The 21,502-nt window shown below is 51.0% G+C and overlaps 1 protein-coding gene across 4 annotated transcripts in view; it reads left to right on the top strand.

Moving 5' to 3' along the window:
- BAIAP2L2 (BAR/IMD domain containing adaptor protein 2 like 2) overlaps positions 1 to 21,368 on the top strand; it is a 31,160-nt gene extending 9,792 nt beyond the window's left edge. Inside the window, exons 5-15 of one of the 4 annotated variants that reach the window (XR_009494426.1) lie at positions 1,217 to 1,288; positions 1,513 to 1,629; positions 2,445 to 2,591; positions 12,827 to 12,979; positions 13,277 to 13,421; positions 13,584 to 13,809; positions 17,962 to 18,084; positions 18,397 to 18,604; positions 19,070 to 19,113; positions 20,144 to 20,282; positions 21,289 to 21,368. Coding sequence is in view for 3 of the 4 variants with exons in the window: in XM_010805718.4 (XP_010804020.1) it covers positions 1,217 to 1,288; positions 1,513 to 1,629; positions 2,445 to 2,591; positions 12,827 to 12,979; positions 13,277 to 13,421; positions 13,584 to 13,809; positions 17,962 to 18,084; positions 18,397 to 18,604; positions 19,070 to 19,113; positions 19,347 to 19,785 (1,674 nt within the window). In the remaining variant the exon portion in view is untranslated. Of the gene's footprint in view, positions 1 to 1,216; positions 1,289 to 1,512; positions 1,630 to 2,444; positions 2,592 to 12,826; positions 12,980 to 13,276; positions 13,422 to 13,583; positions 13,810 to 17,961; positions 18,085 to 18,396; positions 18,605 to 19,069; positions 19,114 to 19,318; positions 19,804 to 20,143; positions 20,300 to 21,288 lie in introns of those variants that run through there. The other 3 variants (XM_059886756.1, XM_010805718.4, NM_001434807.1) reach the window with 3 other exon arrangements.
- The last annotated feature ends 134 nt before the right edge of the window (positions 21,369 to 21,502 follow it).

The raw sequence follows: 21,502 nt of genomic DNA, 5'->3' as shown, positions 1-21,502 counted from the left end.
CACACACTGACAGCCTGTAAGGCCTGGCCAGCCCCAAGGAGGTCACACCCAAGCTCCCTTAAAGACCGGTTAACGAGGTTTCAGAAACAATTGTGGAAGAAACACTGAGAATTTTATAATTTGCTGGCCTTTCTGATTACCAGCATTCCTTTTCCTGAGGGACAGAGCTCCTACAGCATAGCCTGGGGCCCCTGGGGCAGCAGGCAGGACCCACCGAGGGTTCCTGAGCAGGGCTTCCTGAAGGAAAGGCTGGGAAGACAGAGAAGGCTGAGCAGAGGTGGAAGGGTCCCCCGAGGTGGCAGTGGTCAGTCTGAACCTGAGAGCAAAGAGGGCAGCTGAGAAGATTTAGGTGCAACGTCCCAACAACACTGAGTGACCCAGGGAGCGCTGATAGGGGACAAAGGGGAACATGCCAGCTGATCGCCAAGGCTCACAGAATTAACGTTCATTGGGTTCTAGAGCTGGACCCTAGCAAGCATCTGGCCAAAAGTTTCCCATTACAGATGGGGAAACAGAGGCCCAGAGAGGGACAGCAACTCATCCAAAGTTACAGAGCAAATTGAAGGAAGAACTAAAACTTCTAGAGTGAAGCTCTTCTGAGCCTGAGCCCAGTAGCCCTCCTGGTCCTCCTGGTTACCCGGGTGGTCGGCCACCTCCTTCCCACCTGCCGTGGGAAGCTGCCACTCCTGTGAACAGTTGTGACCACTTTTGCTGGGCCATGCCCAGCCCACGGTGCCAGGAATACAGAGATGGGACATACCTGGTTGCTGCTGCTCCCACAAATGGGGCTATGACCAGGGGCCCAGCAACAAATTCCATCCTACTGCTGGAGGAATGAAATTTGGTCATTACCAAAGAAGTTGTACACATTCTAGAAACAAAATGCAAGAGTAATGGATTCTGCCTAAGGAGTCAGGAGGGCCGCCCAGCAGAGGGGGTAGGGAAGTTGGTATTTGAAGATTGGTAGGCATAATCAAAGCACAGAGAAATGGAAAGTATCACACATTTATGGAGGGTGTGTTTCAAGCCAGGTACTGCACTAAATATTTTGTATGTCTAATTGTTTAATCCTGCATCCAGCCAGGTCTCTTGTTATACCCATTTCTCTGATGGTTGGTCAGGAGCCTGGTATGTCAGGAGCAGGGTGGGCAATGGAACACCGGGGCTGGGGGATGATTGGGTAGCCCTGATCAACCCCACCCTGCACTCCACACAGGTGCAGACATTCCATGGAGACCTCCTGCAGCACATGGAGAAGAACACCAAGCTGGACATGCAGTTCATCAAAGTGAGTCTGGCCACCCATCCTGGCCCTCCAGCCCATCTCCAGCAGGCCTGCCTTTCCCCATTTGACAGATGAGCACACTGAGGCCAGTGCTGGGCACTGACTGGCCCCAGGTTGTACACGTTCCCGGCTGAGCCCCCTGCCCCTGTCCAGTGCTCTGGCCCATAGGCCAGGTGCCTTGAGCCCTTTAACATGGGGGTCTCCCTCCTCTCTCTACCCCATCCAAGGACAGCCGCCAGCACTACGAGATGGAGTACCGCCACCGAGCCGCCAACCTGGAGAAGAGCATGTCCCAGTTGTGGCGGATGGAGCGCAAGAGGGACAAGAACGCACGGGAGATGAAGGTGCAGGGGCTAGGGACGACCCCGGGCTTCTCAGGGATCCCCGACACCCACCCAAGCTCCCCCACCTAGCACCGGCCCTACTCCAGGAGTGTCGTTTGCCCCACCCCGTGTGGTGAGCATAGCTGGAGGGGTCAGCCGGCCCCTGGCGGGCACCCCTGGTCACAGGGACACCATCAACACCGCTCCTCGCCTAGTCACTGTGTGGCCCTCCTCGCATTCCCTTGGCTTCCCCGCCTTCTCCTATTTCACTGGGAGAACCTGAGGTCCTCAGTCACGCCACCCCTAATCAGGGTGCAAAGGCGTAACCCACCAGCAGCCCCGGCACTCTCCCCGGCACGCACACCTCCTGCCCCCTGGCTAAGCCCAGCCCCTCCTCCCTAGGTCAGGGCCCCACACCTGGCCTCCATTTCCAAGACCTTATCTCCTCTCCTGCCTCCTTTACTAAGCTCATCTCTCTCCTCTTTGGAATCTTTCCTCCCAAGCAGGGGGTTATTAATCCATTAATTTGCATTTTCATTAAACCAACTTTCCTAGGCCTCACTTCTGGGCTTGGCCCTCTGCCGGGTTCTGGGGACAGAGTGGTGGCTCAGACACCAGCCCGACCTGGGAGAAGTGCCCTTGGGCTGGAGGGCAGGCAGAGCTGAGACTCACAGGAGAGGGCAGGCTCCGAAGTGAGAGTGGGGGCTGGGTGCCCAGGGGAGGCCTCCAGGAGGAGGTGGCTGGTTCACGAAGGAGAGGGAGGCTCAGACCGCTGGCACTCGGGGCTGGATGAGGGACCCATCCCTGGCCTCCAGCCAGAGTTCCCTTTCCCGCAGGAGAGTGTGAACCGGCTGCACGCGCAGATGCAGGCCTTCGTGTCTGAGAGTCAGCGGGCCGCTGAACTGGAGGAGAAGCGGCGCTACCGCTTCCTGGCCGAGAAGCACCTGCTGCTTTCCAACACCTTCCTGCAGTTTTTTGGCCGGGTGAGCTGGGGCTGGGGGACCATTAATGGAACCTTCTAGGGGCGGTGCTCTCCTTGAGCTGGCTGTGCACAGGAATTCCCCTCCCTCCCTCCCCATCCCCTTCTTTCCTTCCACTATGTAGATATTAGATATTTATTTTATTTATTTACTCTTTTTCTTTATTTGTATCATCAGATAGTCATTCATTTATTGTCTTTTTGTTTGTTTGCCGCACTGCATGGTATGCAGAATCTTAGTTCCCCGACCAGGGATTGAACCTGTGCCCCCTGCATTGGAAGCTCAGAGTCTTAGCCACTGGGGCATCAGGGAAGTCCCGATTTCTTGTGGTCTTGTTTAGTTTCTCTTTCCATTTCCCTGTATTCTTCTTTAGTCTCCCAAATACTGCACCCTGGCTGCAAATTCGGGCAAGTGATTTCAGACCTGAGTCTTATTTTCTTATCTGGAAAAGAAGGGAAATAATTGCCCCTGCAGAAGGTTGGCACAAGGGTGGAGCTTGGCATAGGCAGGAGCCCAGTGGGATTAGGGCCTGCTGCCCCTGCTCTCTCCCCTCCAAAGATGAAAACAAAGGCTACCATTCAGGAGACCCGACTCCTTGCAGTCAGCTGCCCCCAGCAGCCAGCAGCCAACTCCTGCCTCTCCACCTCAGCGTCCCTACCTTGCCAGGCCCTCTCTGAGTCTCTGGTTCTGACCCAGGGGCCCTCTGGCGCTGAGCTGAGGTAGGAGCGTGAATGGATCCAGTGACTAATTTCCGCCGTGGCTGACAAGACTCTTCAGTTGTCACCACCACACCCAGCCCTCGACTCAGGGCTGAGCCTTCTCCCGTATCCCTCCTCTCACTGAGTGATCCTCCAGGGACGAGCTGCTGCTGCTTCCTCTCTTAAAAATATTTACTTATGTATTTATCTGGCTGCTCCAGGTCTTTGTTGGGGCCCACGGAATCTTTAGTTGTGGCGTGTGAACTCTTAGTCGCAGCATGTGAGATCTGTTAATAGCTCCCTGATCAAGGATTGCTTCCATCACCAGTGCATCCACCAGTGACTGGCGATGGAAGCAAGATCCGATGCTGTAAAGAGCAATATTGCACAGGAACCTGGAATGTTAGGTCCATGAATCAAGGCAAATTGGAAGTGGTCAAACAGGAGATGGCAAGTGTGAATGTCGACATTTTAGGAATCAGCCAACTGAAATGGACTGGAATGGGTGAATTTAACTCAGATGACCATTGTATCTATTACTGTGGGCAAGAATCCCTTAGAAGAAATGGAGTAGTCATCATAGTCAACAAGAGTCCAAAATGCAGTACTTGGATGCAGTCTCAAAAACAATAAAATGATCTGTTCATTTCCAAGGCAAACCATTTAATATCACGGCAATCCAAGTCTATGCCCCAAACAGTAACGCTGAAGAGCTGAAGTTGAACAGTTCTATGAAGACCTATAAGACCTTCTAGAACTAACAACCAAAAAAGTTCAAACTACCGCACAATTGCACTCATCTCACACGCTAGTAAAGTAATGCTCAAAATTCTCCAAGCCAGGCTTCAACAATATGTGAACTGTGAACTTCCAGATGCTCAACCTGGATTTAGAAAAGGCAGAGGAACCAGAGATCAAATTGCCGACATCTGCTGGATCATCAAAAATGCAAGAAAGTTCCAGAAAAACATCTATTTCTGCTTTATTGACTATGCCAAATCCTTTGACTGTGTGGATCACAATAAACTGTGGAAACTTCTGAAAGAGATGGGAATACCAGACCACTTGACCTGTCTCTTGAGAAACCTGTATGCAGGTCAGGAAGCAACAGTTAGAACTGGACAACAGACTGGTTTCAAATAGGAAAAGGAGTACGTCAAGGCTGTATATTGTCACCCTGCTTATTTAACTTCTATGCAGAGTACATCATGAGAAATGCTGGGCTGGAAGAAGCACAAGCTGGAATCAAGATTGCCGGGAGAAATCTCAATAACCTCAGATATGCAGATGACACCACCCTTATGGCAGAAAGTGAAGAGGAACTAAAAAGCCTCTTGATGAAAGTGAAAGAGAAGAGTGAAAAAGTTGGCTTAAAGCTCAACATTCAGAAAACTAAGATCATGGCACCTGGTCCCATCACTTCATGGCAAATAGATGAGAAAGCAGTTGAAATAGTGTTTTTTGGGCTCCAAAATCACTGCAGATGGTGACTGCAACCATGAAATTAAAAGACACTTGCTCTTTGGAAGGAAAGCTGTGACCAACTAGACAGCATATTAAAAGGAAGAGACATTACTTTGCCAAACAAAGATCTGTCTAGTCAAGGCTATGGGTTTTCCAGTAGTCACGTATGGATGTGAGAGTTGGACTATAAAGAAAGCTGGGCGCAGAAGAATTGATGCTTTTGATCTGTGGTGTTGGAGAAGACTCTTGAGAGTCCCTTGGACTGCAAGGAGATCCAACCAGTCCATCCTAAAGGAAATCAGTCCTGAATTTTCATTGGAAGGACTGATGCTGAAGCTGAAGCTCCAATACTTTGGCCACCTGATGTGAAGAGCTGACTCATTTGAAAAGACCATGATGCTGAGAAAGATTGAAGGCGGGAGGAGAAGGGGATGACAGAGGATGAGATGGTTAGATGGCATCACCAACTCAATGGACATGAGTTTGAGTAAACTCCAGGAGTTGGTGATGGACAGGGAGGCCTGGCATGCTGCAGTTCATGGGGTTGCAAAGAGTCAGACATGACTGAGCGACCGAACTGAACTGATCAAGGATTGAACCTGGGCCCCCTACACTGGGAGTGCACAGTCTTAGCTACTGAACCACCAAGAAGTCCCTTCTTCCTTTCAACAGTTTTATTGAGATATAGTTCACACACCATGCACGTCACCCATTTAAAGTACATAGTTCAGTGGTGTAGTATATTCACAGACTTGTGCATCCATGCCACAAGGGTTTTTTGTTTAATGTTTATTTATTTGGCTGCATTGGGTCAGAGTTGTGGCATGTGGTATCTTTAAGCATTGGGAGTGCAGTCTTAGCCACTGGACCACCAGGGAAGTCCCATCACATTCAAGTTCAGAACATTTAATTACCCCTAAAAAAACCCCGGTGCCCCTTGCTGGTCATTTCCCAGTCCTCCCATTTCCTCTTGCCTTAAGCAACCGTCAGTCTACTTTCTGTCTCTATAGACTTACCACTTCTGGCCATTTCATGCTTTCCTGGTAGTCAGTTGGTAAAGAATCTGCCTGCAATGCTGGAGACCTGGGTTTGATTCCCAGGTTGGGAAGATCATATAAAAGGAATCATACAATATTTGGCCCCCTGTGACTGGCTTCTTTCACTAAGCATCATGGTTTTCAAGTTCATCGGTATTGGAGCATGCATCCATACACCATTCCAGTTTACTGCCAAATAGGATCCCATCATCTGGATATACCACGTTTACTTATCCATTCCACAGCTGATGGACACCTGGCTTGTTTCTGCCGTTTGGTTTTAAGAAGGATGCTGCGATGGGTATCCACGTACAAGTTTTTCTGTGGACGTGTGTTTTCATTTCTCATGGGTATATAGGAGTGGAGTTTCTGGGTCATATGGGAACTCTGTTTAATTTGAGGAACTTCCAGATTCTTTTACCATTTTACATTCCTACCAGCAGTTTATGAGGTTTCTAATTTCTCCACATCCTTGTGAACACTTGTTGGCACTTAAAAAAAAAAAAAAGATTTATTTATTTATTTATTTTTGACTGCTCTGGGTCTTCGCTGCTGCAGGCTGGCTTTCTCTAGTAGCAGTGAGTGGGGGCTACTCCTCACTGCAGCACACGGCCTTCTCTTTGGGTGGTTTATCTTGTTGTGGAACATGGATGCTATGGTGTGTGGGATCTTCCCAGAGCAGGGAAACCTGTGTCCTACTGCATTGGCAGGCAGATTCTTAACCACTGGGCCGCCAGGGAAGCTCCTGGGCTTTCTGATTACAGCCATCCTAGTGAGCGTGGAGTGGTGTCTCACTGTGGTTTTGATTTGCACTTCTCTGATGGCTGATGATGCAGAGTATCTTTCACGTACTTGTTCAGTTCAGTCGCTCAGTCATGTCTGACTCTTTGTGACCCCATGGACTGCAGCATGCCAGGTTTCCCTGTCCATCACCAACTCCCAGAGCTTGCTCAAACTCATGTCCATCAAGCTGGTGATGCCATCCAACCATCTCATCTTCTATCATCCCCTTCTCCTCCCTCCTTCAATCTTTCCCAGCATCAGGGTCTTTTCCAGTGAGTCAGCTCTTCACATCAGGTGGCCAAAGTATTGGAGCTTCAGCTTCAGCATCAGTCCTTCCAATGAAAATTCAGGACTGATTTCCTTTAGGATGGACTGGTTGGATCTCCTTGCAGTCCAAGGGACTCTCAAGAGTCTTCTCCAACACCACAGTTCAAAAGCATCAATTCTTCTGCACTCAGCTTTCTTTATAATCCAACTCTCACACCCATACATGACTACTGGAAAAATCATAGCTTTGACTAGATGGACCTTCGTTGGCAAAGTAATGTGTCTGCTTTTTAATATGCTGTCTAGGTTGGTCATAGCTTTTCTTCTAAAGAGCAAACGTCTTTTAATTTCATGGCTGCAGTCACCATCAGAAGTGATTTTGGAGCCCCCCCCTCCACACACACAAAATAAGGTCTGTCACTGTTTCCATTGTTTTCTCATCTATTTGCCATGAAGTGATGGGACCAGATGCCATGATCTTCATTTTTTTGGATGTTGAGTTTTAACCCAGCTTTTTTATTCTCTTTCACTTCATCATGAGGCTCTTTAGTTCTTCTCTGCTTTCTGCCATAAGGGTGGTGTCATCTGCTTATCTGAGGTTATTGATATTTCTACCTGCAATCTTGATTCTAGCTTGTGCTTCATCCAGCCTCGCATTTCTCGTGATGTACTCTGAATATAGGTTAAATAAGCAGGGTGACAGTATACAGCTTTGACATACTCCTTTCCCAATTTGGAACCAATCTGTTGTTCCATGTCCAGTTCTAACTGTTGCTTCTTTTTTTTTATTTTATTTTATTTAACTTTACAATATTGTATTGGTTTTGCCATATATCAAAATGAATCTGCCACAGGTATACATGTGTTCCCCGTCCTGAACCTTTCTCCCTCCTCCCTCCCCGTACCATTCCTCTGGGTCGTCCTAGGGCACCAGCCCCAAGCATCCAGTATCGTGCATCGAACCTGGACTGGCAACTCGTTTCATATATGATATTATACATATTTCAATGCCATTCTCCCAAATCATCCCACCCTCTCCCTCTCCCACAGAGTCCAAAAGACTGTTCTATACATCAGTGTCTCTTTTGCTGTCTCGTATACAGGGTTATTGTTACCATCTTTCTAAATTCCATATATATGCGTTAGTATACTGTATTGGTGTTTGTCCTTCTGGCTTACTTCACTCTGTATAATAGGCTCCAGTTTCATCCACCTCATTAGAACTGATTCCAATGTATTCTTTTTAATGGCTGAGTAATACTCCATTGTGTATATGTACCACAGCTTTCTTATCCATTCATCTGCTGATGGACATCTAGGTTGCCTCCATGACCTGGCTATTATAAACAGTGCTGCGATGAACATTGGGGTACACATGTCTCTTTCAATTCTGGTTTCCTCAGTGTGTATGCCCAGCAGTGGGATTGCTGGATCATAAGGCAGTTCTATTTACAGTTTTTTAAGGAATCTCCACACTGTTCTCCAGAGTAGCTGTACTAGTCTGCATTCCCACCAACAGTGTAAGAGGGTTCCCTTTTCTCCACATCCTCTCCAGCATTTATTGCTTGTAGACTTTTGGATCGCAGCCATTCTGACTGGCGTGAAATGGTATCTCACAGTGGTTTTGATTTGCATTTCTCTGATAATGAGTGATGTTGAGCATCTTTTCATGTGTAACTGTTGCTTCTTGACCTGCATACAGGTTTCTCAGGAGGCAGGTAAGGTGGTCTGGTTTTCCCATCTCTTGAAGAACTTTCCAGTTTGTTATGATCTACACAGTCAAAGGCTTTGGCGTAATCAATAAAGCAGATGTCTTTCTGGAACTCTCTTGCTTTTTCAATGATCCAACCTACTTGTTGGCCATGTATATATCTTCTTTGGAAGGAAACTCCTCTTTCTGCCTGTATCCTGAACAGTTAACTCCAGCATTAAGAGGAGAAAGGCTGCTTCCTGCTGAGTGATCACCTCTCAGGAGGAAGCAGTTGATTAAATGAACCAGACTTCCCGTAGGTATGGGGGAATATGTAGCGTGTTTTCTGAGCCAGCTGGGCTTTAGGACATACAAGATCTAACTCCTAAGACAGTTAAATATAAATATGTACCTGCTAACTATTTCTATACGCAGAATGCACAAGATTTGAAAGAACTCTAAGTGCCAAAGCTCAAAAAGGTGTCTTTCTCTTCTGTCTCCAGTGATCAGCCCTTGCTTAGCCCAAGTCTAATCAATAACATGCCTTTATACCCTGGGTTTATCTCAGTTGTGCAAGTAGATCTCTAGGATAAGTACCTAGAAATGGGATTAGTGTGTCCAGGGATAGAAACATTGGCTATACCAATTTATATTTCCACCAGCAAGGGCGGAGATTCCCTATTTCCTTGACAACAGTGATCTTCACTAATCAGAAAGGTTAAAATGGTATCTTGGTGTAGTTTTACATTACACTTGTCTTATAAGTGAGGTTGACATCTTTTCATGTTTCAGAGCCATTTGATTTCCTTTACTGTGACAGGTCAGTATCTTTTCCTCCATTTTTCTTATGAATTTATAGGAACTCTTGATATGTTACTGAAAGTAGCCTTTCTTGGTGATGAGTTGCAAACATTTTCCCAATTTTTCATTGATCACTTGATTTTGCTTATTGTGAGTTTTGCCATGTTAAAAAAAAATATATTTTTAGTTAGGTTTACCAGTCTTCTATAGTTTGGGGGAGTTGTCTCATACTTAGAATGGCTTTCGCTCTCCGTTACGATTTTTGAAATTCTCCCATGGTCTACTCTATGTTTCTTCCCCACTGACTAAGCTGCCTAAATGCAGGGCTGAGGGGAGCCAGTCAACTTGAGTCTTGTCCAGGCCAAGACTCTGAGACTCCCCTAGTACCCTGGCAGGTGCTCTCAGATTGGACAAAAACCCTTCTTTATGGTAAGCAAAATCGTATGCTCGTGCTTTGCTAACTGCCTCCAAAACAAGTGTACAAAGGCCTTTGGCATTTTGTCTTTCTGTTGTTTTGCTAATTAATTATGCAAGGCAAAGAGGGGGTGGACACCTAGTGACCAACTGGACTAGTTGCTCCTGTGACGTGAGCTCTGTTTTGCTGCCTGAGATCAGATTTTCAGCAACTGGGCCAGACTGAAGGGAACAATCATTGAAAAGTACAGTCACAGGAAGCTTCCTCAGGACAGACAAGTACAGGCCACTCCGTTGCTTACTAGATGCGAGACCTTGAGACAGTCATTAACTGCTCTGATCCTCAGCATCTTCTTTTGTAATAATGACACCTACCTCCCAGGCCATTGGAAGAATCTAGTAAGATAATGGAGGTAAAGCCTTTAACCCTGGGCCTGGCACAGAGTTGATGCTCAACAAAGGGAAGCTTGTTTTATACTTTTTCAAATTTGGCCATTCCAGGTCTTAGTTGCGGCACGTGGGATCTTTAGTTTTGGCAGGCGAACTCTTGGTTTGCGGTGTGCATGCTAAGTCGCTTCACTCGTTTCCGACTCCGCGACCCTATGGACTGTAAGCCCACCAGGCCCCTCGGTCCATGGGGTTCTCCAGACAAGAATACTGGAGTGTGTTGCCGTGCCCTCCTCCAGGGGTTTTTCCAGACCTAGGGATCAAACCCGTCTCTTACATCTCCTGCATTGGCAAGTGGGTTCTTTACCACTAGTGCCACCGGGAAAGCCCCTGGTTGCCACTGGCGGGATCTAGTTCCCTGACCAAAGTTGAACTCTGACCCCTTGCATTGGAAGCACAGAGTCTTAGCCACTGGACCACCAGGGAGGTCCTCAAAAAGAAGCTTTTTATTTTTCCTAAGGCGACAGTCCTGAACTTGGCCTTGAGGGAGCCAATGTTTGAATAGAAAATGGAGAGACATTTATAACTGGAGAGCAGGGTGTTCTGATTGTACCTAGGATGACCTGAGTGACCACACAGAGCGATCCAAGCCACTGAAACAAGTTTTATTACATATCACACTTTCCAAGAGAAAGGGCCACGCCACGACATGCAGGGCCAAGTTGGGGTAGCACCAGGGTTTGGTTAAGAGGCAGAAGCAGCCAAGGGAAAGTATGGCTCAGAACCTTGATTATGGTTTCTGGGTGAAGGGATGGGCCAAGCAGGGTAGGCAGGTTTAGAACTAGATGATTCTAATGATTTCAGTGAGCTCTGGGCTATAGGAGTTGTCTCTAGTTGTCCAGTACCTGGCTTGGATGATTTAGGGCAGGGGAAATGCTGTCTCCGTGTGTGTTAGAAGGAGATAATTGAGGATGCAGGCTTTTTCGTTTCTTGGTTTGTTTTTGTTTTTTTTCACTGCACCACCCAGCACATGAAATTTTAGTTCCCGGACCAGGGATGTAACCAGCCCCCCCTGCAGTGGAAGTGTGGAGTCTTTACCACAGGGAAGTCCCAAGATATGGGGTTTTGATTGGTTGATGAAAAGTGTGCTCAAATTGTTTACTATCTCTAGGAATTATCTAGCCCTGTGGGAGAAGGCAATGACACCCCACTCCAGTACTCTTGCCTGGAAAATCCCATGGACGGAGGAGTCTGGTAGGCTGCAGTCCATGGGGTCTCTAGGAGTCGGACACTACTGAGCGACTTCACTTTCACTTTTCACTTTCATGCATTGGAGAAGGAAATGGCAACCCACTCCAGTGTTCTTGCCTGGAGAATCCCAGGGACCGGGGAGCCTGATGGGCTGCCATCTAGGGGTCGCACAGAGTCGGACGTGACTGAAGCGACTTAGCAGCAGCAGTAGCAGTGAGGTGCAGTCTTTTCAGAATTAGCAAGGCCCAGGATGTCAAAGCATTATCTGGCAACTCGCTCCAGTATCCTTGACTGGAAAATTCCATGGACAGATTGCCTGGCGCACTACAGTCCATGGGGTGGCAAAAAGTCGGACACGACTGAGTGACTGAGCACATACACACACACAGAGGATGTCAAAACATAAAATACAGAAAATTTAAAACATGATTAATAAGCACAGCAGGTCTAACATTTAAAGCCCTCCCCAATCCCACGTTTTTATGGACTATGTGGTCAGCTGCTGAGTTTCTTGTCCTTGAAGGTATCCAAACAGAATTAGATGCCCATGTATTGGGGATACTAGAAAAGGGATGCTTATTGGAAGAACTATTTGAAAGGCTTCTTCTAGACAACTACTCAAGCTGGCTTACACAAAAGTGTTTATTAGTCACTGGGAAGTTTGAGCCTTTCAGGTATAGTTGGATCCAGGAGTACACAAGCTGTCATGAGAAATTTGCCCCTCTCTGTTGCTTAGCTGAAGTTTCCTCTGCCTTCACCCTCTCTTGATATCTAGCAAACTCCATGAGGTGAGAGAATAAAATTTTCCAGATTATTCCAGGGCAAGTCCTGGGACTGGCTCTTCGGTCACAGTTTTTGGTAGGTGCCCATCCCTGACTCCATCTCTGTAGCCAGGAGGATGAAGTGAAAGTGAAGTCACTCAGTTGTGTCCGACTGTTTGCGACCCCATGGACTGCAGCCTACCAGGCTCCTCTGTCCACGGGATTTTCCAGGCAAGAATACTGGAGTAGGTTGCCATTTCCTTCTCCAGGAGATCTTCCCAACCCGGGGATGGAACCTGGGTCTCCCGCATTGTAGGCAGACGCTTGACCGTCTGAGCCACCAGGGAAGTCTTGGAGCAACCCAAGTGGTCAAACCTATATTGTACGCCTACCCCGGTATCAGATCGAGGCGGAGCCCCACTCAAAGCACACAGACTGAGAGAGGGGCCAGGGGAGGCCCCTCCAGGAAAACTGAAGAGCCTTCGACAAAGGACCGGGAGGCCTGGACGGTGTGTGACCCCAAAGTGACCACAGCGATCTCTGGTTCCTTCCAGCTAGAAATTCCGGCCACCCTCAGCTTGCAGGGCCCGAGTTTCCAGGTCGAGGGTGCCACTTTTCGGTCCCCTGGGCAGTCTGGGGGCTGGCTGCTCAGACCTCGCTGACCCTCGCGTCCCCCCCTGGCCAGGCCCGGGGGATGCTCCAGAACCGCGTGCTGCTGTGGAAGGAGCAGTCGGAGGCCAGCCGCAGCCCATCACGCGCCCACTCCCCGGGCCTGCTGGGCCCCGTGCTGGGGCCGCCCTACCCCTCGGGCCGCCTGACGCCCACCCGCCTGGACATGGTGAGGCCCTGGGCGCCCCCGCCGCCGCCGTTCGCGCCCCCGCCGCCCCCGGCACCCTCCGCGGGACCCTGGGGCCTGAGGCCCGCCGCCTGGAGCCTCCTCCCCCCGAGGGCGCCGGTCTACGCAGCGCCCCTCCGCCGCTCCTTCCGCCCCGGCGCGGCCTCCGCGCCCCCGTGGTGGCTCGGCCGGCGGCCCGAGAACCCCTACGCCGAGGCCTGGGACTGGGGGTGGGGGCTGGAATAGGGCGCCGCGCCCCGCCCCTCCCCGCCCCACCCTCCCCTGCCCGTCTACCCCTAGCAGCCCCAGAGGGCCCTGGGAGAGTTCGGCTCCCCCCGCAGCCGGCACGGCTCCGGCTCCTACGGCCCCGAGCCCGCCGAGGCGAGGTCCGCGTCCCAGCTGGAGCCAGACCACCGCCGGTCCCTGCCCCGGACGCCGTCCGCCTGTGAGTAGCCCCCGGAGCGCAGAGGGAGGGCCGGGGTCTCAGGCTGGGGACCTGGGGCCGGGAAGAGGAACCGAGGTTGCGCGGCAGCAGGAGGGATCGAGGGTAGACGCCAGGGAGGACTTCCCACCCACGTGGCGCGGCGCTCTCCCGCCCCTCCCTCAGCCTCGCTCTACAGCAGCAGCACCCAGCGCTCGCGCTCCAACTCCTTCGGCGAGCGCCCGGGCGGTGGGGGCGGCGGCGGCGGCGCCCGGAGAGTCCGCGCTCTGGTCTCACACTCGGAGGGCGCCAACCACACGCTGCTGCGCTTCTCGGCCGGAGACGTCGTCGAGGTGCTGGTGCCCGAAGCCCAGAACGGCTGGCTCTATGGCAAGCTGGAGGGCTCATCCTCGTGAGTGGGAGCCCCGGGGCGCAGGGTGGGTTGGAAGGAGGACTGGATGGCCTGGGTTCCAGCTCCGAGTCTTCCAGGATAGCAGCTGTCCCTGAGGCCTCGGACAGCTCTCCCCTTTTCCCATCCTTCTCCTCGTCCCACCCTATTTTCCTCATCCCTTCTGGCAGGGAAGGAAGAACCTCTTTACCAAGTTCAGGGTGGTGGCCCTTGAGAGGATGGTAGAGGATGGGGAAGGGAAAGGTTCTCTCACAAATGGGAACACTACGAAACCTTACTGCTTGAGCACCCACCATGCACCTCAAAGTGAGCCAAGCTCTGAGAAGAGACTGGACAGAGAGGTGGGCCAGGTGCAGGGGAGATGCTGGGACCTTGCAAGCTGAGTGTGCTCACTCCCTCGCAGTCAGGCACGGGGGAAATCCTTAGAGAACATAAACGGGGGCTGCTTTTGACACCAGGCAGTAGAAAAGGGGGAGGCGGGGGAGTACACTGCAGTTGCTGCAAGCCTGGAGGAGAGCAGGGACCACTCTTTCTGCCAGAGAAAAGAGGGAAGGTGGGAGCTCGCTGCAGCCACACAGTGCCCTCCCCCCAGGGCTTTACGGGCAAGAGACTGTGTGGTGCTCAGGCCCACTCATGCTAAGGAGAGAGGAATGAGTGAGGATAAGAGGGGATGAATGAATGGAACATCCACAGAGGAGTCAGCAGGTGCACGTGAGGGTGCTCACCGGGTGGGTTAGTAGGTGGTTACTGGATGAGGATGTTGTAGGCAGGCGGATGCTTGTTCCTATGAGCAGATGGGCAGATACAGGGGGGCACGGAAAGATGCACAGATGGGGGGTGCACGTCTAGACTAATTGGAGAGGTGTGTGAGTGGATTGACAGAGAGGTGGGCAGTGGGCAAGTGCTGATGGATGGGTTAGTGGATTGGCGGTCCTGGGGTGGTTGCCCTCATGGATGAGTGATGCATGGACAGCATGATTGTGTGGATAGATGGGTGGATGGCAGGTGACTGAATGGATAAGGAACAGAAGGAGGAGCCAATGGGTAGAGATGTAACCAAGAACACAGGTGGTGGGAAAGACACCTGCTTTGCAGGCCCACGTCGGAGGGCAGCAGGGTGCCACCCTGAAAGTTCCCTAAACAGGCATGTAGCCAACCTCCTGGGAAGACCTGATTATAAAACCACCTAGAACAGTATATTAACGCATATATATGGAATTGAGAAAGATGGTAATGATGACTCTATATGCGAGACAACAAAAGAGACACAGATGTAAAGAACAGACTTTTTTTTTTTTTTAGTTTTTGAATGTTGGTTTTTATTTATTTATTTATTTATTATTCAATTTTAATTTAAAAAAAATTATACATGTGTTCCCCATCCTGAACCCTCCTCCCTCCTCCCTCCCCATACCATCCCTCTGGGTCGTCCCAGTGCACCAGCCCCAAGCATCCAGCATCGTGCATTGAACCTGGACTGGCATCTCGTTTCATACATGACATTTCACATGTTTCAATGCCATTCTCCCAAATCTTCCCACCCTCTTCCTCTCCCACAGAGTCCATAAGCCTGTTCTATACATCAGTGTCTCTTTTGCTGTCTCGTATACAGGGTTATCGTTACCATCTTTCTAAATTCCATATATATGCGTTAGTATACTGTATTGGTGTTTGTCCTTCTGGCTTACTTCACTCTGTATAATAGGCTCCAGTTTCATCCACCTCATTAGAACTGATTCAAATGTATTCTTTTTAATGGCTGAGTAATACTCCATTGTGTATATGTACCACAGCTTTCTTATCCATTCATCTGCTGATGGACATCTAGGTTGTTTCCATGTCCTGGCTATTATAAACAGTGCTGCGATGAACATTGGGGTACACGTGTCTCTTTCCCTTCTGGTTTCCTCAGTGTGTATGCCCAGCAGTGGGATTGCTGGATCATAAGGCAGTTCTATTTCCAGTTTTTTAAGGAATCTCCACACTGTTCTCCATAGTGGCTGTACTAGTTTGCGTTCCCACCAACAGTGTAAGAGGGTTCCCTTTTCTCCACACCCTCTCCAGCATTTATTATTTGTAGACTTTTGGATCACAGCCATTCTGACTGGTGTGAAATGGTATCTCATAGTGGTTTTGATTTGCATTTCTCTGATAATGAGTGATGTTGAGCATCTTTTCATGTGTTTGTTAGCCATCTGTATGTCTTCTTTGGAGAAATGTCTATTTAGATCTTTGGCCCATTTTTTGATTGGGTCATTTATTTTTCTAGAGTTGAGCTGTAGGAGTTGCTTGTATATTTTTGAGATTAGTTGTTTGTCGGTTGCTTCATTTGCTATTATTTTCTCCCATTCTCAAGGCTGTCTTTTCACCTTGCTAATAGTTTCCTTTGATGTGCAGAAACTTAATCCCTATCAAGCTACCAACAGTATTCTTCACAGAGCTAGAACAAATAATTTCACAATTTGTATGGAAATACAAAAAACCTCGAATAGCCAAAGCGATCTTGAGAAAGAGAAATGGAACTGGAGGAATCAACCTACCTGACTTCAGGCTCTACTACAAAGCCACAGTTATCAAGACAGTATGGTACTGGCACAAAGACAGAAATATAGATCAATGGAACAAAATAGAAAGCCCAGAGATAAATCCACGCACATATGGACACCTTATCTTTGACAAAGGAGGCAAGAATATACAATGGATTAAAGACAATCTCTTTAACAAGTGGTGCTGGGAAATCTGGTCAACCACTTGTAAAAGAATGAAACTAGAACACTTTCTAACACCATGTACAAAAATAAACTCAAAATGGATTAAAGATCTCAACGTAAGACCAGAAACTATAAAACTCCTAGAGGAGAACATAGGCAAAACACTCTCTGACATACATCACAGCAGGATCCTCTATGACCCACCTCCCAGAATATTGGAAATAAAAGCAAAAATAAACAAATGGGACCTAATTAAACTTAAGAACAGACTCTGTGAGATGGGATGATTTGAGAGAATAGCACTGAAACATGTGTATTACCATATGTGAGACAGATCACCAGTCCAAGTTCGATGTGTGAAACGGCACTCAAAGCTGGTGCACTGGGACGACTCTGAGGGATGGGGTGGGGAGAGGGGTTCAGGATGGGGGACACATGTACACCCATGGCTGATTCATGTCGATGTATGGCAAAAACCACTGCAATATTGTAAAGTAATTAGCCTCCAATTAAAATTAATTAAAAAAATCAGAGGTATGATTTTTAGATCAGAGGTCTCAAATCACAGTCCTGGGACATCATTATTCTTTCTGTGATTCAGGTTAGGGAAAATGATGGCAAGTTTCATTAGTAGGCATATTATGGTGAAAAGAGAACTAAAACGCTCTGAAAATGGTTTTACTTTGTCAGTTTGAGTTGAAATAGCTTCCAGTTACCTTTAGGTGAGAATGTTGTCGATCAGGTTTGAGGTGGGGCGTCTATGGTGGCTCTTTGGAGAACACTTGCCCAGGTGTTCTGCATAATCTGATGGATTCCGTGGAATCTGAAAAGGCTAGGGAACATCGATCATAGTGTCTCTCCTTTGACCCTGGCTGCTCTGAAGGTGCAGTAATGAGCTTCCAATCAGACAAAGACTCCACGGGCAGGATGCCCAGAGTCACCGGAACCAGGGGGCCCAGGGTGGAGGGTTAATAGCCAGGCACCCCTGGCTCCGGTGCTCTTTCCTCTGGGCTCCCACAGCTGCCTGTGGTCCCCCACCCCAGCCCACCCTCTCCCCTGGGCATCACCCTCGTAATCATCTGTTTATGGATCTGTCTCCCTGCCGGGCTGGGAGCCCCAGGGGAGCAGGGATTGCGTCTGGCTCTCCATGGGCCCTCATGTAGTGGGTGCTCAGTGAGTAGGGAATGAAACTGTCACTCCATGTCCTCAGATACAATGATTTCCTTCTCAGATCTCCAGTTCCCCCTCTCTAAGACACCCCAGCCCCTGGTAGGACCCATGAGTCTGGGCGGGTGGCTTTGAGTGACAGCAAAGACTTCCTTCAAAGAATGAAAGGAGTTACTCTGAGCTACGCCTGGCACACAGCAGTGCCCAGTAGTCGTCGACCCCTCTTAGAAGTGGCATTTTGATCACTGCTGTTGGGCCTCTTGCTTCCACCCTACAGGAGCGGCTGGTTCCCTGAGGCCTATGTGAAGCCTTTGGACGAGCTGCCCGTGAATCCCATGAACCCCTTGAACCCAGTGACCTCCATGAACCCCAGGAGCCCTGTGAATGAGCTGCCTTCCAGGTACCGCTGGTCAGAGGTAGGGCAGGGGCTTCAGTGGGTGGCGGGGGCAGTGGCCCCACCCACCAGGGAGGGCATCTCTGAGCTGCAGTCCTGAGTGGGCCCAGCCTCCCTTGGCCCCTGGAGAAAGGGCGCCCCCATCTCACTACAGGCTGAAGGTCATTGTCTGTCCCTCTCAGGACTGCCTTCAAGCCAACAGTCTCCTTTCACGCAGGGGAAGAGGATGTGGGATGCTCAGGGGCCCAGCAGATGGGGTTGGATGCAGCAGGGCCTGAACCCTGACTCTCTTCTCTTCTCTCCTTTCTCTGGACTCAGGTCCTACCCGCTCCGGGGTAGCCACAGCCTTGATGACCTCCTGGACCGACCAGGCAACTCCACAGCATCTTCGGACTACTGGGATGGCCAGTCCCGCTCCCGAACCCCAAGCCACATCCCGAGCCGCACCCCCAGCCCCGCACCTACACCCTTGCCCAGCAGCCGCCGAAGTAGCATGGGCAGCATGGGGGTGGCCAGTGACGTCAAGGTGAGCCCCCTCTTGCAGCCTGCTCTCAACCCCGGGGTGGGCCAGTGGGCAGGGAGACCAGGTAACCCTCCCTGCCATCCCTTGGCTGGCTGGAGGGAACCCTCCCAGCCCAGCCGCAGCCTGCCCATCTGTGCAGGGAAGGACAGAATGGGCTTCTTGAGTCCGGGGTGGAGGGCGGGGGGGAGATTCCTCTAGCAGAGGGGAGCCCCAGAGTCCTGATAGGAGCACTGGAAAAGGGCCCCCTCTGGGGCGGTGTTAGTCCTGGGAGATGGCACTTGGCCCAGAGGCTCCTTGAGTCTACACCCACAGCATTTTGTGTTTTCAAATGCTTGACCTCATCTCGCAGGAGCTTGGCACTGCAGAGGCCTCTGGGCCAGTCCTCTGCCCTGCTGGAGTGGGGAGCTGGGTGGGGGACTCGATTGCTCCTTCCCCACCAAACCCGATCCTCCCTCCCCCTCACTGCAGAAACTTGCATCCTGGGAGCAGCAACCCCCAGAGCTCTTCCCTCGGTGAGTCCCCGAGCAAGTGTCAGAGGGAGCTGGGCTCGGCAGAGGGCTGTGGGGGAGACACGGTGGGCCTGAGTGGAGGTGACCCCGTGGGCACAGGAGGTAGGGGCGGACCCCTGGCTCAGATGCCCAGATGCCTCCCCCAGATCCCCAGCCAGTTGGGGACCTGGCCCCTCTCACTCCCTCCTCTCCCCGCCACCCCCGGCAGGGGTACGAACCCCTTTGCTACCGTAAAGCTGCGTCCCACCGTCACCAATGACCGCTCAGCGCCCCTCATCCGCTGAGGCGCCTTCCTCCACCTGGAGTCTGAGGTCGTCCCCGCCACCCACACCTGCCCAGCTGCCTAGAGCTGGTGGCAGCGGAAGCAGCAGCAGTGGATCCAAGGAGCTGGGGCCTTGGTACCGGGGGGTGACCGCCCCTCCCCAAACCACACCCCAGCCTGAGCAGTTCCAAGGGCATTGGCCTAGGGTCTGGGCCCTTCAAACGAAAGCAGGCGGAATTAGGGGACAGAACCATTTCTTCCCCTCCAGGGACTCCGGACTCTCCCTGGGGGCCTACCTTGTGCCCCCTCAAACTCTTCCCCCTTCTCTGTCCCAGTGGGGAGAAGCCCCTTGCACACCCCCTCTCCCACCCCGCATAGCTCCCTGTTTAACTTTTGTAAATGGTGAGAAATAAAGCAAGTGCAACACATCAGCCAGCCTGGCAGAGTCTGATTTAGGGGACAGGGTGGGGCAGGTTGACTTTGACCAACCTAGACAGCATATAAAAAAGCAGAGACATTACTTTGCCTACAAAGGTCCATCTAGTCAAAGCTACAGTTTTTCCAGTAGTCACGTATGGATGTGAGAGTTGGAACATAAAGAAAGCTGAGCACGAAAGAATTGATGCTTTTGATCTATGGTGCTGGAGAAGACTCTTAGGAGTCCCTCGGACTGCAAGGATATCCAACCAGTCCATCCTAAAGGAAGTCAGTCCTGAATGCTCACTGGAAGGACTGATGCTGAAGCTGAAGCTCCAATACTTTGGCCATCAGATGTGAAGAGCTGACTCCTTGGAAAAGACCCTGATGCTAGAAAAGATTGAAGGCTGGAGGAGAAGGGGACGACAGGATGAGATGGTTGGATGGCACCATCGACTTGATGGACATGAGTCTGAGCAAGCTCTGGGAGATGGTAATGGACAGGGAAGCCTGGCATGCTGCCGTACATGGGGTCACAAAGAGTCAGACATGACTGAGCAACTGACGTGCACAGGGGCAGGTTGGGATGGAGACCTCACACTGGAAAGTCCAGAAGTTCCTAAAGGTGGGGAGACCTCGCTACTCCCAGCCCCTCACATCCCTCCTTTTAAGCAAGTCTTTTATGCTCATGCTCAGTCGCTCAGTCGTGTCCGACTCCAACGCCGTGGGCTGTAGACCACCTGGCTCCTCTGTCCATGGGATTTCCCAGGCAAAAATACTGGGGTGGGTTGCCATTTCCTCCTCCAGGGGATCTTCCCGAACCAGGGATCGAATCTTTCTCCTCCATTGGCAGGCAGATTCTTTACCGTTGAGCCACCAGGGAAGCCCAAGCAAGTCTTTAGGTTTGCCCTAACTCCTACAGGCTATATCCCCCATCTCTGCCCAGGCTCATTTCTGCTGTGGGTTCCCCAGAGAGGGAGGGGTGGCAGTCACTGAGGCCTGGGACCACCAGCAGGTCACCTTCTGGCACCCTGGGACACAGCACCCTTTGTTCTGGCCCCTCCCCACCCCCTCACGTCCCAGGCTATCCAGCCTGGATTAGTCTTATCCAGGGGAAAGCCACAGAGGGCCCTCCTGGAATGTGGCCTGGGGGTGGGGGACACGGGAGGAGTTGAGGTGATTAGGGCTGGCGGGGCCTCTCCAGGGCAGGGCTGTGCCCCTTGTACCACAAGGACCCCACAGAGCAGGGCCCTGTGTGTCTTCTGTCCAAGGCCCCAGGAAATGAGGGAACCCACCTATCTCTAGCTCTCCCTGGATGGGCCTGGGACAGGGAGCCCCACCATGGAGGGCAGCCTGGCCCTGTGGGGCAGCTGCTGCCCTGTTCCTTCTCCCCTCCCAGCTTCCAGCAGAAAGCCTCTTAGAGGGGATGGGGTGGGGGAGCACTAAGCCCCAGGCTTGGGGGAGTGAGCTGCCAGAGTTCAGCCAGCGCTGATCTGCAGGAAGCCTGGGAGGCAGCCCCCACCTGGCTAGGCCTTCACGGGGGAGCCGGTGGGCTGGCCCCTTCCTGCATGCCTCAGGAGATGTGAGGCTGGATACCCAAACCCACGGGACAGCTCAGGTAAGAGTGGGGGGAGGGCTGCCTGGGACCACCTCTTGTCTTGGTGCTCAAGTGGCTTCACCTGTGGTGAGGGGCTGATGCAGGAAAAGCCAGAA

This window comes from Bos taurus, chromosome 5 (assembly GCF_002263795.3).
Source record: "Bos taurus isolate L1 Dominette 01449 registration number 42190680 breed Hereford chromosome 5, ARS-UCD2.0, whole genome shotgun sequence".
In the NCBI taxonomy this organism is placed as follows: domain Eukaryota; kingdom Metazoa; phylum Chordata; class Mammalia; order Artiodactyla; family Bovidae; genus Bos; species Bos taurus.
Note: the sequence above shows the minus strand (reverse complement) of the source record. Positions and strands in the feature narration are given on the sequence as shown.